The 14,600-nt window shown below is 34.7% G+C and overlaps 1 protein-coding gene across 2 annotated transcripts; it reads left to right on the top strand.

Moving 5' to 3' along the window:
* The first annotated feature begins 4,165 nt into the window (after window positions 1-4,165).
* LOC131076028 (root phototropism protein 2) lies at window positions 4,166-7,629 on the top strand. Of its 2 annotated transcripts, XM_058013050.2 has the most exons (6): window positions 4,166-4,395; window positions 4,514-4,583; window positions 4,863-5,104; window positions 5,468-6,016; window positions 6,344-6,614; window positions 7,009-7,629. In XM_058013050.2, exons 1-6 carry the CDS (start codon window positions 4,322-4,324, stop codon window positions 7,495-7,497), a joined length of 1,695 nt encoding a protein of 564 aa, XP_057869033.1. In that variant the 5' UTR covers window positions 4,166-4,321; the 3' UTR covers window positions 7,498-7,629. The 2 variants fall into 2 exon arrangements, with proteins under 2 accessions (XP_057869033.1, XP_057869034.1); XM_058013051.1 differs by lacking the exon at window positions 4,166-4,395 and having other exon boundaries at window positions 4,509-4,583; window positions 4,757-5,104.
* The last annotated feature ends 6,971 nt before the right edge of the window (window positions 7,630-14,600 follow it).

Below are 14,600 nucleotides of genomic sequence, written 5' to 3'. Positions count from 1 at the left end.
ATACCATGCATCTTGCAGAAAGGAAGAAACTAAGGGGGGGACTTCCAATTCTATCCCAAAAGTCCATGAGAGAGTGAGCATGAATACAGGGATGATTCCAAACACCCCACCAGAAGTGCCAGAGCTGGAAAAAAAATGAACAACGAAAAAACAGGTGAGAAGAATCCTCCTCCTCACACCCGCAAATAACACACATAGAAGGGCCTTGGAAGCCCAGTTTCTGAATATTATCCCATGTCAAGTACCTATTCCATGTCAAAGTCTAGATGAAGCAATTACACTTTGGCCAAGAAACTTGTTCCATGCCCACTTCCGCCATTGAACTTCCACCCCCACGAACCTCTAAGAAAGAAGCCACTGGTATCCGGAAGCAACAATATAAGAGCCCTTTGGGTTGGGATCCCACTAGAGGACATCCTCCCCCATGAGAGAACAACAGCGTCTTCCAGAAATAATATTATACAACTCCTCACATTCCTCTGCCATATCTCTCACAAGCCACTCATCAAGAGTCTTCCACCTAGCAAAGACTAATTGTCCTTGAAAAGATAGAAATTTAAAGTCACTAACCCTCAACCAACCCGCATCACAGAATCTCTTGCACAAATTTTGCAAATGAGGAAACTGGGAGACAATAGCGGGGTGGCCATCCCAAGAATCAAAACAAAACTGGATCTATGTTCCCTATTTACATATCCAAAATAGACCCTCCTTAACAAAAGCAACACCCTTCTTGAGAGTTGTCCAAATTGTTGAACCTTTCCCCATCAAAGGATAGCGGGGGATCTCTTTCTAAGGAATACCATGGAAATACTTATGAGACAGAATCCTAGCCCAGCCTCAATCATGTTCAACACACCACTGCCAATATAATTTAGCAGCCAAGGCCATACCAGACAACACCGACTGTCGTAGTCTCAAGAAACACACAACGTCCCACTTGACCAAGCTCCACTTAGACGACAACAAGCTACCAGCCCATAAAAATTGTCTCGCTAGGGTATCCAAATCCCTAACAAAACTCAGCGAAGCAACCTGAATCATACACTTGTAAATGGGTAAAGCCTAAAAAACTTATTTAAGCAACTGAACTCTGCCTACAAAGGACAACCAACGGTGAGTCCAATGGGAAACTCTCACCTGAAATTTGTACAAAATGGGTTGCCACGTCTCCCTAGGCAATCGACCAACAAATATAGGAATCCCAAGATAAGACAGGGGAAGGGTCCTAATTTGAAAACGAAGAATGTGAGCAATCCTCCTTTGAATAGCCTTTGGAGTGTTGAAGAAAAAAATGGAAGACTTTTCTTCATTAATCAATTGCTCTAAACCCATCAAATAAATATCCAGAGCCTTACGCATATTCACAGCCTCACGAATGGTAGCCATACCCGTCAAAGCAGTGTCATCCACAAACTGCAAATGAGACTGAGGGGTAAATCATCTCCCCATTTTCACCCTGAATAAAGCCCAAACCCACATGTCTTCTTAATAAACGACCCAAACCTTCCACAAAAAGAAGAAACAAATAAGGAGAGAGAGGGGGTCCCCCTGCCATAGTTCACAGGAGGCACCAAAGAGCTCTGAGTGCTCCCCATTAATTAAGACAAAGAAAGAGGCCGATGTAACACAACTCATAACCCATTGAATCAACTCCTCTCCAAAACCAAAGGCTGCCAGAATCTTATGAAGGAAGGACCATCGGGACTTTGTCGTAATCTTTTGCCATGTCCAACTTAATAAACATAGCCTTATACTTGGAGTTGGCCATAAAGTGTATAATTTGTTGCAATAACAACCCCATCCAAAATCTATCTTCCTGCCACAAAGCCACTCCGTTCCTCATAGATTAACACCTTAAGCCACTTTTTTAGCCTATCAGCTATCAGCTTGGAGATAATTTTAAAAACCGCATTACAAAGGGAGATGGGATGGAAGCGACTCAATCTATCAGCCCCCTCGCATTTGGGAATGAGAGAAAGGAAGGTAGAATTCAGGGCCCTCAGCATCTGTTTACTCCTTTGAGACTCTTGAACCATCGCCAAAAGATCAGTCTTAATAATGTCCCAAAATTCTTGAAAGAACTCAATCGGGAAGCCATCCGGGCCAGGGGACTTACCCTTCTTCATCTAAAACGCAATCGAACTAAAGTTCCTCCAAATAAATGTCCCCCATAAGATGATCGTACATATCCAGAGTAACCAAAGACAGGATGCAAGAAAGAACCTGAGCTTCCTCAGCTAAATTCCCCTGCAAATACTCTCTGAACAAAGAAGTGAAATACTGCACAACTTCATTAGACATATCATTAAGAGAATAGAGATTTTCTCCCCTATCATTAACCAAATGAGGAATAGAGTTACCATGACGGCTGGCCTTAATGGAGTTGAAAAAGAAAGCAATATTCCTGTTTCCAAAATACTTCCTCCCGCAACTCCCATTCCTCCAAAGTCTTTAGGGCCTTAGACTCTTCTTGCAAAAGCTCCACAGTAGCCCCCCCTTCTCTGATTGACCTCATAATGCTATACAATTCAGCCTGTGCAACAAACTTCTCACGAAAAATATTGCCAAACACTGTCGGTTCCAGCACTTAAGCTGATACTTAACAAATTGGAGAAGCTTAGCAAAGATATACATTGTCATACCATGAGAGGGTCTACCATACCTCCACCATTGAGCAACATAATCATAAAGATCGGGATCCCACAACCACATGATTTGAAACTTGAAGTGGTGAGTCCGAGGAATCCGAACAGACGAAATAGAGAGCTTAATAGGCCAATGGTCCGAACCCCTCCAATCCAAAATCTCTGAAAAAGAGGACCACATACCACCAACCCAAAAGCAAGAAACCAAGAAACAATCCAATCTTCCAGCCATGCAATTGTCCCCAACTCTCCTGTTGTTCCAAGTAAAATGCCCATTGTTGGGCTTGATATCAACAAGATTCAGCTCAGAGATATTGTTCTCAAGCAGCAACGCAGAGGGCTCCAGTCTTGTCATGCCACCCCGTTTCTCAGAAAGCTCAGTAATAGCATTGAAGTCTCCCGCAATAATCCAAGGGTGGTAAGGCATCATATTATGGATCGAATGGATATTAGACCACATTAGTTGCTTTCCCTGCAACTCGACAGGTGCATACACATTGGTAAGAAGAACCAACTCACCTGTCTCAAAACAAGAAGCCACCATGGAAATAGAGGACCTAAAAGACACCCACCACTGGGGGCAAATCTTTTGAGGGTTCCATAAGCATTAAAAATCTTAGAACGTGGATGTCAATAGTCTAGTCAATTCTTAAATATCATTCAATTCAATAGTCAAATTTCAATTTTAACCAATAAAAATAGAACAAATATTTAATATTTTTTACATAGATAAGTGAAAAATATTTATTGATTGATATTTGCATAGTGTAATGATTTAAATGTTGTGTTGTTGTTCTTGCCACCGAAATTCAAAACCTCTTGAAACATTATTCTTGAATATTTGACTATTAAATAAAAAACATTTAGATAAAAGTAAAAATTTAACTTCATAATCAAACTCATTAATGAAAGAAAACCTCATGGATCATAAAGTGTGTTAAAAAACGTTGATGAAAAAATTCTACACAATTGGATTCATAAATTACATGAAATAAATATCATGAACTATAAAAATCTAGTAAGATTAATAGAAACAAATCATTATAATATTCCTATGAAGATTTAATTTTCGAGTCAAACTCATTGACCAATGTTTCATGAGTAGTGGTTCACAAGAACCCATGTCTCATGAGAATGAATGGTACACTTAGCATTCATTGCATCTTGGTGATGCTCACAAAGGTGAAGTATTGGGCCTTCACCACATGTCATTCATCGCAGTACTACTCCAACTCAAACTCATTTAACCATGAAATTTCCTCAGAGATTAAACCAACTTAACTTCCAATCCCATTAGCTTGAAAAGAAACCAGGTCAAACAAAACAAAAATAGGCCGTTTCCCTCTAAAAACGTGTCCATTACTCTGACTAAGACTCGCACGTCGTGGGCACCCATTCCACCTCACATGCCAACAAAGCTTCACAACTAATTTTTCTCGTCAAATTTTCAATGAACAGGAAAAAGAGTTTGAGACGACTACAAAAGGAGCTCTGTCAAGTCAATCGTGACTCTCGTGGCTCTTAATTATCCATTTATATCTATCCAATCTGCTTGCTCTGTTCTACAAAGCAGGAAATACAATTGGCTGAGAGAATTTTAAGTCCTGCTATTATCTTTTTCATCTTTAAGTATTGCCATAATCCTTGGAAATACATATACTCTGTAATCAGCCATGTCTTCTCATTCATCCTCCTCCAAGAGACACCACAGGCTTTCAAGTGTAGCCATGGAACGAACCTGTCAATGGTATGTACAACCCACTCTAGAAAACAACATATCACAAGGTGGTAAATTTATCTTTCCCAATATTGTTAGAACTTTATACAGTTTTCATGATCTAAATATGCATGGATTTTCTTGGCAGGATTTTTTCTCAGGATATTCCTCCTGATGTCACCATTATAGTAGGAGACACATACTTTTCACTACATAAGGTATAATTTTTTCCTTAAATGAGTGAAGTTTTCACAGTTCATATAGATTTGCAGTTCATATAGATTTGCATTGATGATTTTTTAATTTGATTGTGAATTTTTTTTCATCAACATTTTGAATCATCATACACAGTCAAATCTAGAAATCATCAATGCAAACTTTTTTCTTTCAGGGTGAGGTTTAAGCTAATTTACCGAGAGTTCATTGTGAGAAGAACAGAGAAGCTCAGAGCTTGTACTGATGGAGTGTTTTTTAAAATTTTCTTGCTATTTTTCAAGTTTCCTCTTGTATCCAAAAGTGGGTATATGCGAAGGCTGGTAGCAGAAGCAAATGACTCGGATCTGACAACAATCAGGCTGCCTGAAAACTTGCCAGGAGGTGTAGAGGCTTTTGAACAAGCTGCTAAGTTTTGCTATGGAATTAACTTTGAAATCAGTGCTGCAAATGTTGTTGGGCTGTATTGTGCTGCAGAGTGTCTACAGATGACTGAAGAATATGCAGCAGGCAATTTGGTTTCAAGGTAATTTGCCTGCTTTTTCTAACATCCTGACCAGAGCTTTTTGCCCTTCTACTCTTGTTTCATGGAGACTATAAAAAGATGAAATTTCTCTGATTACTTTCTGCTTTGTTCTCTTCACTGATTTATGGAATATACTATAAAGCAAATTATTTCTTGTGGATGATTCTATGAATAAGACTGTCTAAGCTTGATTACCTCCTCCTTCCCCTTTCGTGATGCTGAGTGCAATCTGAAATGTTAGTTTTTTCAGAAGCATTCTTGTAAATATATCATGGACAGTGGAAAACTTATGCCGACTGTTTCCTTCTTGTTGAGTTTTTTTGTTGGATCATTTATGGGCATCAATGTATGTTCATTTTTCAGGACTGAAGATTATTTGCAGCAGGTGGCATTGAAGAACTTTTGTGGTGCCTTAGCAGTGCTTCATTCCTGTAAAACCCTTCTTCCTGCTGCAGAAGATCTAAATATTGTGAGTAGATGCATAGAGGCTGTGGCCTCTAATGCATGTACAGAGTTCAATTTCAATACCCTCCAATGCTGGTGGGCAGAGGAGCTGACAGTGCTGAGTATTGATTTTTATCAGAGAGTTTTACTAGCCATGAAGCCCAAGGGACTGTCCTATCAGGCTCTGGGATCATCCCTTGCTCTTTATGCAGAGAAATCTCTGCAAGGAATTGTGTGGAAGGAGCAGGGTACTGTAAACAACATGTGGGATGAACAGAGAATTCTGATTGAGACTATTGCGGGGCTCTTGCCAGCAGAGAAGAACACCATGTCTGTTACATTTCTCTGTGGTCTACTCAGATCTGCAATTTATGTGAGCACAACAGAGGCCTGCAGGATGGATCTGGAAAGGAGGATTGCTCTGCAACTAGACCATGCAACTGTTGATGATCTACTCATTATCCCTGGGTAAACATTTTTCTACTTTTCTACTTTCATTTAATAGGACAGTTGCAGAATGCAGAGGCCATAGGCCCTGCGACTTAAGGACCCATTAGAATATACTCAGAATTTTAGTCCATATTATATAGTTTCAAGTGTGACCCATAAAGTTGGATCCTCTTTTAAGAATTTTTCCTCCAAATATGTAATTTCAAGTATGACACAAAAAGTTAGATCCTCTTTTAAGAACATTTTTTTCTCCAATTTTTTTGAAATTTCAGGGTAATCTAAGCATAATCAGATGGAAACTCGATGTGTCTAATAGATCTGATTTCTTTCTTTCCTTCCTTCCAGTACTAGTGCAGACTGTATCTATGGTGTGGACATTGTGCATCGGATTGCCATTGAGTTTTTGGATGTGGAAAAGCATATTGGGCTTTCAGAAGCTTGCTATTGCTCCCCTTCTGTGATAAAGATCTGCAGAGTGCTGGATAGCTATTTGGCAGAGATTGCGAATGAGCCAAATCTAAGTATTGAGAAATTTGTTGCAATTCCCATTCTGATGCCAAGACAAGCACGGGATGTGGAGGACAGCCTATACAGGGCAGTTGATATTTACTTGAAGGTGAGAGAATTATGACTCTGAACCAGACATTAATTGTGGGCCACCCTAAATGATCATTGCTTTAAAATAATGGGCACAGGAACGTACACTTGCAGGGATGTCTGCTAAATAAAAAAAATTATGGGTCTGTAATTTTAGATTCAAAGAGAGGAAAAAAATTATTTTTACAGTGAGATATTTTTTAGATTAGATTATGTATGCAAACATTTTTCAACAATTTTTCCAATCACATTCAATGATCTATCATAGGATGAACAAACAAGTAAAAAAACAGACAACGATATTGTTATCAGAGATGAAGAACAATCTAATAAAAAAAAACTCAATCTAATTTTAAATTTGTTAAAGAAGTTAACATAAAATTGATATTTTTTGGGGCTGGTTTTTTGTGCAGACACATCCATGTTTAGATGAGCTACAACGTGAAAAGGTATGTAGTATAATGGACTGCCATAGACTTTCGTATGAAGCTCGCATGCATGCAGCTCAAAACAACAGGCTGCCAGTCCATACTGTAGTCCAAGTACTGTACCATGACCAACTTCAAGTTCGCAGCACAAAGATAAGTGAATCAAAGAGGAAGTCACCCAAAACAGCTGCAGATGTAACTGCAGCAGCTTATTCTTCACCCAGAGATATAAACACTGCCATTCTTTTCAAGGAAAATGAAGAATTGAAGAAAGAATTGATCAGAATGAAAACGTACGTAAAGAATCTAGAAAAGGAGCCTCAAGGTAAGAAGATTTCATTCCTTTCTTCGGTTACCAAGAAGCTTGGGAAGCTCAATCCATTCAATCGTAATGTTTCAAAAGATACAAACAGTCTTGTAGACCATGACGAGGCAGCTAGTTTACCACGGAGGAGAAGATTTTCGATCTCCTAGTCAAATTTGGAAAGATGTATTCTGTACAATAATGTAAATTGTAGTCCCTGTATTTTGAGTTGTTGAAATGTATATGCTATCAATTTGCAAGGAGGCGATAAAATCAATTATAAAAATTGTAATATTACTTTATTCCATGTTGTAAATGGAGATAGACCCCTTCTAATTATCTTCTAAATTGATTGGAGTACAAATTCATAAGTTAAAAAATAAATGTTTGCATTGGCAGATAATTTTTTTTTTGATAAATTAAATAAAAGTTAAGATAATATTTAAATTGGGTGGGACTCTTGGTTTGATCAGTTAAAGTACCCTCTTGCAAGCAAGAGGTCATGAGGTCTAATCCTCTATCCATGGGGCATTGGATTGCATGTCACATCAATGTTCCTGACTAAAAAATAAAAAATTAAAGAAAGAAAGATAAAGTTCTAATATATTCAAAAAGAAAATATGCTTGAAGTTAATATTATCAGATTGTTTTCTTTGGAGAAAAAAGTGAAGACCTTTTAAAAAATCCTACCTTTACTCTTAATAAAACTTTAAAAATGTTTAAAGACTTTTCAATCACAAAATATAAACAAGACAAATGATTACATTTAAATTTACATTCAAAATTATTTTACATTTGAAACCAATATTGTTGAAAGTGTATCTCTAAAATAATGAAATATTTAGAGACCTTTCAATCAAAGAGACAAGCAAAAGAAATTTGTTAATATATCCAAACACTCTAAACTTTTGCTATATATTTATACATAGAACTAATGTCTTAATGTATGATATTTATATTTATAAAATTCAAGTAAAAGGTCTAAAATGTTAGTGTAAATTATTAGAATTGCTAAGAATGAATGACCTATTTCAAAATGATATTCTAAAATAACTTCCATTTATACTTAAGATCACTAACTAATACTAGTAATACTGTACAAAATTTGAGATACATTATAATATTACAAAAGCTCAAGAGACCTTGTTGTTTTCAAGTTATTGTATCAACTAAACAATTTTGTTTTTTAGTCTACATTTCAAACTCTCATACATGTATTCCTCTATACAAGCATTGTCTTGATATATTCTTTACATCAATAAAAAATATATTGATCCAATTTTATAGTATATTTATTATGAAGGTTGACAAGAGAGCATATCCTATCTTAAAAGGTTGTAAACTTTAATTAAAATTTTAAATGTTTTTAACTTTATTTAGTAATACTACTAATACCATGTAAAGTTTAATTAGAGCAATTACATGTTGATCAGTGCTTGAGCTAAATGACTTTGAATTTAATATCAACACCATTCATGCAGTGTAATATTGAAACTATGGTCCCAACTAAAATGGGAGAGCCAATATCAATCACCACAAAAGGCTTAAGAGAATATATGAATTATACATAATAGGGAACTATCCAAATTATAAAATCACTAGAAATGGAAAGAAAATTATAATATAGTCGTATCCATAAGTCTCATAATGCAAAACAAAAGAAATAGAGAGTCCTTGGGATTGTCTAGATGTAGTTTAATGTGAAATTTGATGCAAGAATGAGAATTTTTGCAAGCCCTAATTGCATATCATTGAACAAGACATTCTCATCCAAATCTTTTTGCAACTTCAGATGGAGACACGAGTACTATCTCTACTTTTACAAGTACATTAAGAATATGGTAACAAATCTATATCTTAAGAACTCTTATATTTAATGTCTAATGATAGTAGCCTTTTGGAAAATAAGACTAGACACATATAGCTAAGGTACCAAAAACATGTGAATAATGGAGGTTGTGAATCTCTTTATATAGATGGCAATACCTTCTTGACATTTTACAATAGATAAAGTATGTAGTAAAACTACTCATCAATGATCATTATTAATCTTTTACTAGAAACAAACACAACATAACATGCTTCCATAAGAAGTACAATCAATTCTCTATAAACCAAAAAAAAGACTAAATTTCAATTACTTAACTAGATAATTCTAGTTTCTTAGGTGAATAAATCTATTTGAAAAATTATTAATCGGATCACAATTTCTACAATATGATAAGAGAATTTGATGAAGATTTTTTATATTCAAATATTTTTTTTAAAATATTTTATTTTATACTATACTCTCTTTTTTATGGAGGTCCAAACCTGTGAGCACGACAACCCAACAAGGATACGAAGCCTGCAAGCACACTAGCTTAGTGAAGGCCTTCATAGAGTAGTTTTTATCACCTGATATGGGGCACAAGCCTATAGGCTAAAACCTCTTCGTCTAAGAGCCGAGGAGTAAGGGGTATCCATTCCACCAAATTCGCTCGAAGCACAATCTCGGCCTCATCCCTTATGATGTTGGAGCCTTGCACTCAACAAAACGTGATCTTGGTAGGCTCATTTAGAACCATTCAACTTCACCAATAGATCAAAAGCCCATTGACTATATTCTTTTATTAATGTCTATATTTTCTTGAAATTTAAGATTAGAAGATTGGAACCAGGATCAACCCATTCACAAGTTGTTATCGCTGGAAGTAGAGGCGTTGACAAGGCCAGCCTCAAACCACACACACTAAGGGTAAGGTCCCATGGAGGGGGGCTTCCTAAAAAAAATCAGTGGGTGCTACTAAAAAATTTTATGAAGATTTTAAAGCTGGTGGTCCCATACTTTAAGCTAGCCGAAATTTAGGGAAGCTGGTGATCTCATGAAAACTATTACAAATGAAAAATTCATAAATGAACACCATTTTCCTTCTATTTCTTTTTTGGCAAGAATTTAAAATAGTTACTAATTGACAAGTGGTAGAAAAAATCCCTAAGCTGGTGGGGCAATTTCTAGCCCCACCCCAATTACACTCGCTAAAATATGTAGTCCTAAAATGTAGGGACTGCTATTTTTCAGGAGAAGATTCAAAATTATCCTCTAGCATAAATTTTTTTGGTTCATAGGACCTCCTACTCCATGAAAATAGATCTCGAAGCCCCCCTCATGGGACCTTACCCTAAGCAACACATTAAGTCTAGAGGATGTTAGTCAACTCTGAGTGTTTAACACTTTTAAGCCTAGAAGTGTATTCTTAGTGTGACAACATACATTAAACAACATATTAAGTCTAGAAAATGTCAATCAACTCTAGATATTTAACACTTAAACCTGGAAGTATAAATTTAGTATGTATGATTTTGCCGAGAGGCAATTTACAATGGGATTCAAGTTGTCCGTAAACAAAAATGCTTTTAAAAAAAAAATTGACATGCTGACTTGGCAGTATAGTGATGCTGGCGGAAGAATGGGTAGAAATGTTACACATAAGATATCAGAACAACCACAACCACATGGTAGTGGAAGAATTCCATTTACCATCTTGAAGCTAAATATAACCAGTGCAGAAGGAAAAATAAATCGACTATGCCTGTCTACCAAAAATAAATCGATTATGCCTATCTACCAATAAAGTAGAGGTGATAGTAGTATAGAAACAATAAATGAAAAATGCAAGGTGAGTAATGCATGCGGTGAGTAAGGCATAAGGTGAGTTGGTAGAGTACGATGGCACCGGTGAAAGAGGGGAATAAAATCTGTCAGAACCGTTATAGAAGAGTGCACATTAATATGCCAGAAGAGCGGACGCCAAGGAAAGAGTCGTGGTATTGCATCTTTAAAAGCTTACAACATTTCTGTAAAAAAATTCTATTCGGCATCCTTGAGAGCAAGGCACCGCTGTGCAAAATCTTCAGGTATGTAAATTGATTTTCTCAGTCTTTTCTTTTACAGTAGATTTTGAAGTTTCCATAGCAATTTCAACATATCTGTTTTATGTATATCCCTGCGACCATAATATTTTGTGTGAGAGAGATTTTCTTTGAGGCACTTGATCGAATACTGTATGCGCACTGTCTATCCTTCTTCAGGCTTTCCTTTAGCTTCTCTGCACTCTCCACTTAAGTCTTCTACATTTTCATTGCATGCATTAATCCGTCTACAATAACAGATTCTATCTTTCCCTCCTCTCTGAAAGAATGCATTGCATGCAGTCTGTTCTGAACCTGAAAAAGAGATTCTTTGGACACTATCCAGAACCTGAGCAGATATTACAGAATGCTCTGATGAGTTTAAGAGTACTCTCTCCTTCAATGGGTCCATATTAACTCTAATAGCCATCATTGCTAAAATTATCATCAAGTTTTCAACTTTGTGCATGGCATAATCAAAATATTTTCACAATTAAAAAACCAAATCATAAAATAAGCTTATAAAAACTCTTACCAGATTTCATTGTAGCGCTTGAATCTGATAATAATTTTGACATGATATTTGCACCACTTAAGGCAATGCTTTGAATTTAACTGACGTAAAACTGTATTTAGGCTTTTCAAAATTAAATGTTTTAGGATAAGAGTATTTGTTCCAAGCTAAGCACCATTCAAAAAAAGTAAGTTGACAGTCAAAATTATAGTGTTTGTTCCAAGCGCAGGGAAAATTCATTTCTTGTGTTGCGTGGAAAGGGATTTGGAGTGTAAATGTTTATCTTTTGAAGTGAAAATGAAAGGGAGCTAAATACTTTTCCACACCACACCACACGCACTCGATAATTTAATCTTTCCTGGAAAATAAGTCTCAATATTTATTCATTAAAATGGATTCAATTTTGATGTGGATGGTATCTAGACATAAGATCCAGGGCCCAAGTCTGTTCCAAACATCTGGGAATAAATGTGGTACCGTTCATTTGGATTATCAATTTAATCGATGCTCTTTGGATTTTTATTATTATTTTAATTTATAACATGAAAGTAACACAAGTAGTTGAAAATATAGACAGACAATTTATTGGATTTAGTTGGAGTTGGCCATTAAGATTATTACTACCATCTTTTAAAGCTTACATTTTCTTTGTTGGTGGTGTTAATAACTCATTAAAGTTGTACATATTATTTTTTTATCTTTTGTGTAATATTGATTATACATATATGATATATTTAAAACTACTATACCTATATTTTAAAAAATCTATGGAAAATTAGCTAAGAGATATCAAATTTTAAAATATTTAACATTCATAAAAATGAATAAATCATTTTACCTTCTATGTGACAAACGAGAGCTATTCAAGAAAATACTTGCATCAATCAAAAGATTCACTATAAATATGTTATTAGAGGCGTTATGCAAGAAGATCAATTGCAACAATTAATAGAATCACTATAAATATATTATTATAGGTATGTTGCAAGAAGATAAGAACAATTCAACACATGCATTATAAATCATCAAATTGATAGAAGAAAACGTATTTACATATAACAATTTTGGTGGAAACCTGGCATAATATCTCACACTAATCCTACCAAAAAAGTATTAATCAATTCAAAAGTAAAAATAAGATAGATTATTGTTATAAATTAGAATTTACAATATATTTTAAAAATTATTCGACAAAATAAAATAAAATAGATTATTGTAAAAAATGGCATACTAACCCAGAAGACAAATTCTCCTCCAAATGTGAAAGTGTTTGATTGGTGAACAAAAGTTTTAATGCCTACACAACATTAAATTAACAAATCTCTATCAATATACAAATAATTATTTTGAATTTTAAATTATTATGTAAATGTGGAAATGAAAATAATGCTAGTTATAATTTAAATTGTTTCCCAATTCAAATCAACATGTAACATTTAGTAAGGAGGGGCTAACATAAATTCTAATATAAAATTTAAATTTAAAACACATAATTTCATTGTACATATTAAAAGCATCTAATTTTATGCAATAAAATAAATAAATAAAATAATTTAAAAATTGATAAGTATTTTTTACATGTCAATTATGATATTTATATTAATATAAATATTTTTTTAAATATACTATATTTTATTTTGTTGAATAATTTTTCAAATATATTGCAAATTCTAATTTATAACAATAATCTATCTTATTTTTACTTTTGAGTTGATTAATACATTTTTGGTAGGATTAGTGTGAGATATTATGCAAGGTTTCCATCAAAATTGTTATATGTAAATATGTTTTCTTCTATCAATTTGATGATTTATAATGCATGTGTTGAATTGTTCTTATCTTCTTGCAACATACCTATAATAATATATTTATAGTGATTCTATTAATTGTTGCAATTAATCTTCTTGCATAACGCCTCTAATAACATATTTATAGTGAATCTTTGGATTGATGCAAGTATTTTCTTGAATAGCTATCGTTTGTCACATAGAAGATAAAATAATTTATTCATTTTTATGAATGTTAAATATTTTAAAATTTGATATCTCTCGGCGAATTTTACATAGATTTTTTAAAATATAGGTATACTAGTTTAAATCGTTCCCATTAGACAATGATAATTAATATAAGTAGATAGTACAAGACCACATAGACATATGCGTTAGTACATGAAACAAAGATGATGAATTTAGAAAAAATGGCGTTAACTTTTGCAGGGATAGACTTTATTTTTATGCCTGCTACCAAAATAAACTGAGTGGTTCTCTGGTGCAGTACAATTATTCTGTTGGCGCATTTGATCATACGAGATACTGGTGTGGCGCTTGACACAGCCAAGCCATCTATTATTGAAGTATCAAATACCTATGTAGGTGTTCATTTTTGGCTTATTTTGATTCTCCTCATATTCATATTATTCCGAATGAGAAGATACGTCAGTACTGTTCACGGCTTCAATTCTTGATGACAACATTGAAGGGTACCATCAAACAATATCATTTTCCCATACTCTCTCAATTTTTCTTTTAACATTAGGTATCATTCCATTTTAAGTCAACTTCCATTCAAATTGGATATATTTTTTTGTGTGCAATGGGTATATTAAAGAGGTTTGGAAGCTTAATTAGAAAAAAAATTGGTCTATTTTTTGCATACATGTGTGCAGTATATGAGATCGATTGGTAGATCTTTTAGAATATGATGTTGTTTGTACAATACAGATCTCAATGGAGAATCGATAGCCTCAAATCTACTATGCATCCACTTATAGGGATCCAAGCATGATTGATAAGATAATCAAACTTCATTACCAATAGGCTCATGTTATGTTTCCAATAGAGATCAAGGGAGAGACATAGGTGGGAAGAG

This window comes from Cryptomeria japonica, chromosome 3, assembly GCF_030272615.1.
Source record: "Cryptomeria japonica chromosome 3, Sugi_1.0, whole genome shotgun sequence".
In the NCBI taxonomy this organism is placed as follows: domain Eukaryota; kingdom Viridiplantae; phylum Streptophyta; class Pinopsida; order Cupressales; family Cupressaceae; genus Cryptomeria; species Cryptomeria japonica.
Note: the sequence above shows the minus strand (reverse complement) of the source record. Positions and strands in the feature narration are given on the sequence as shown.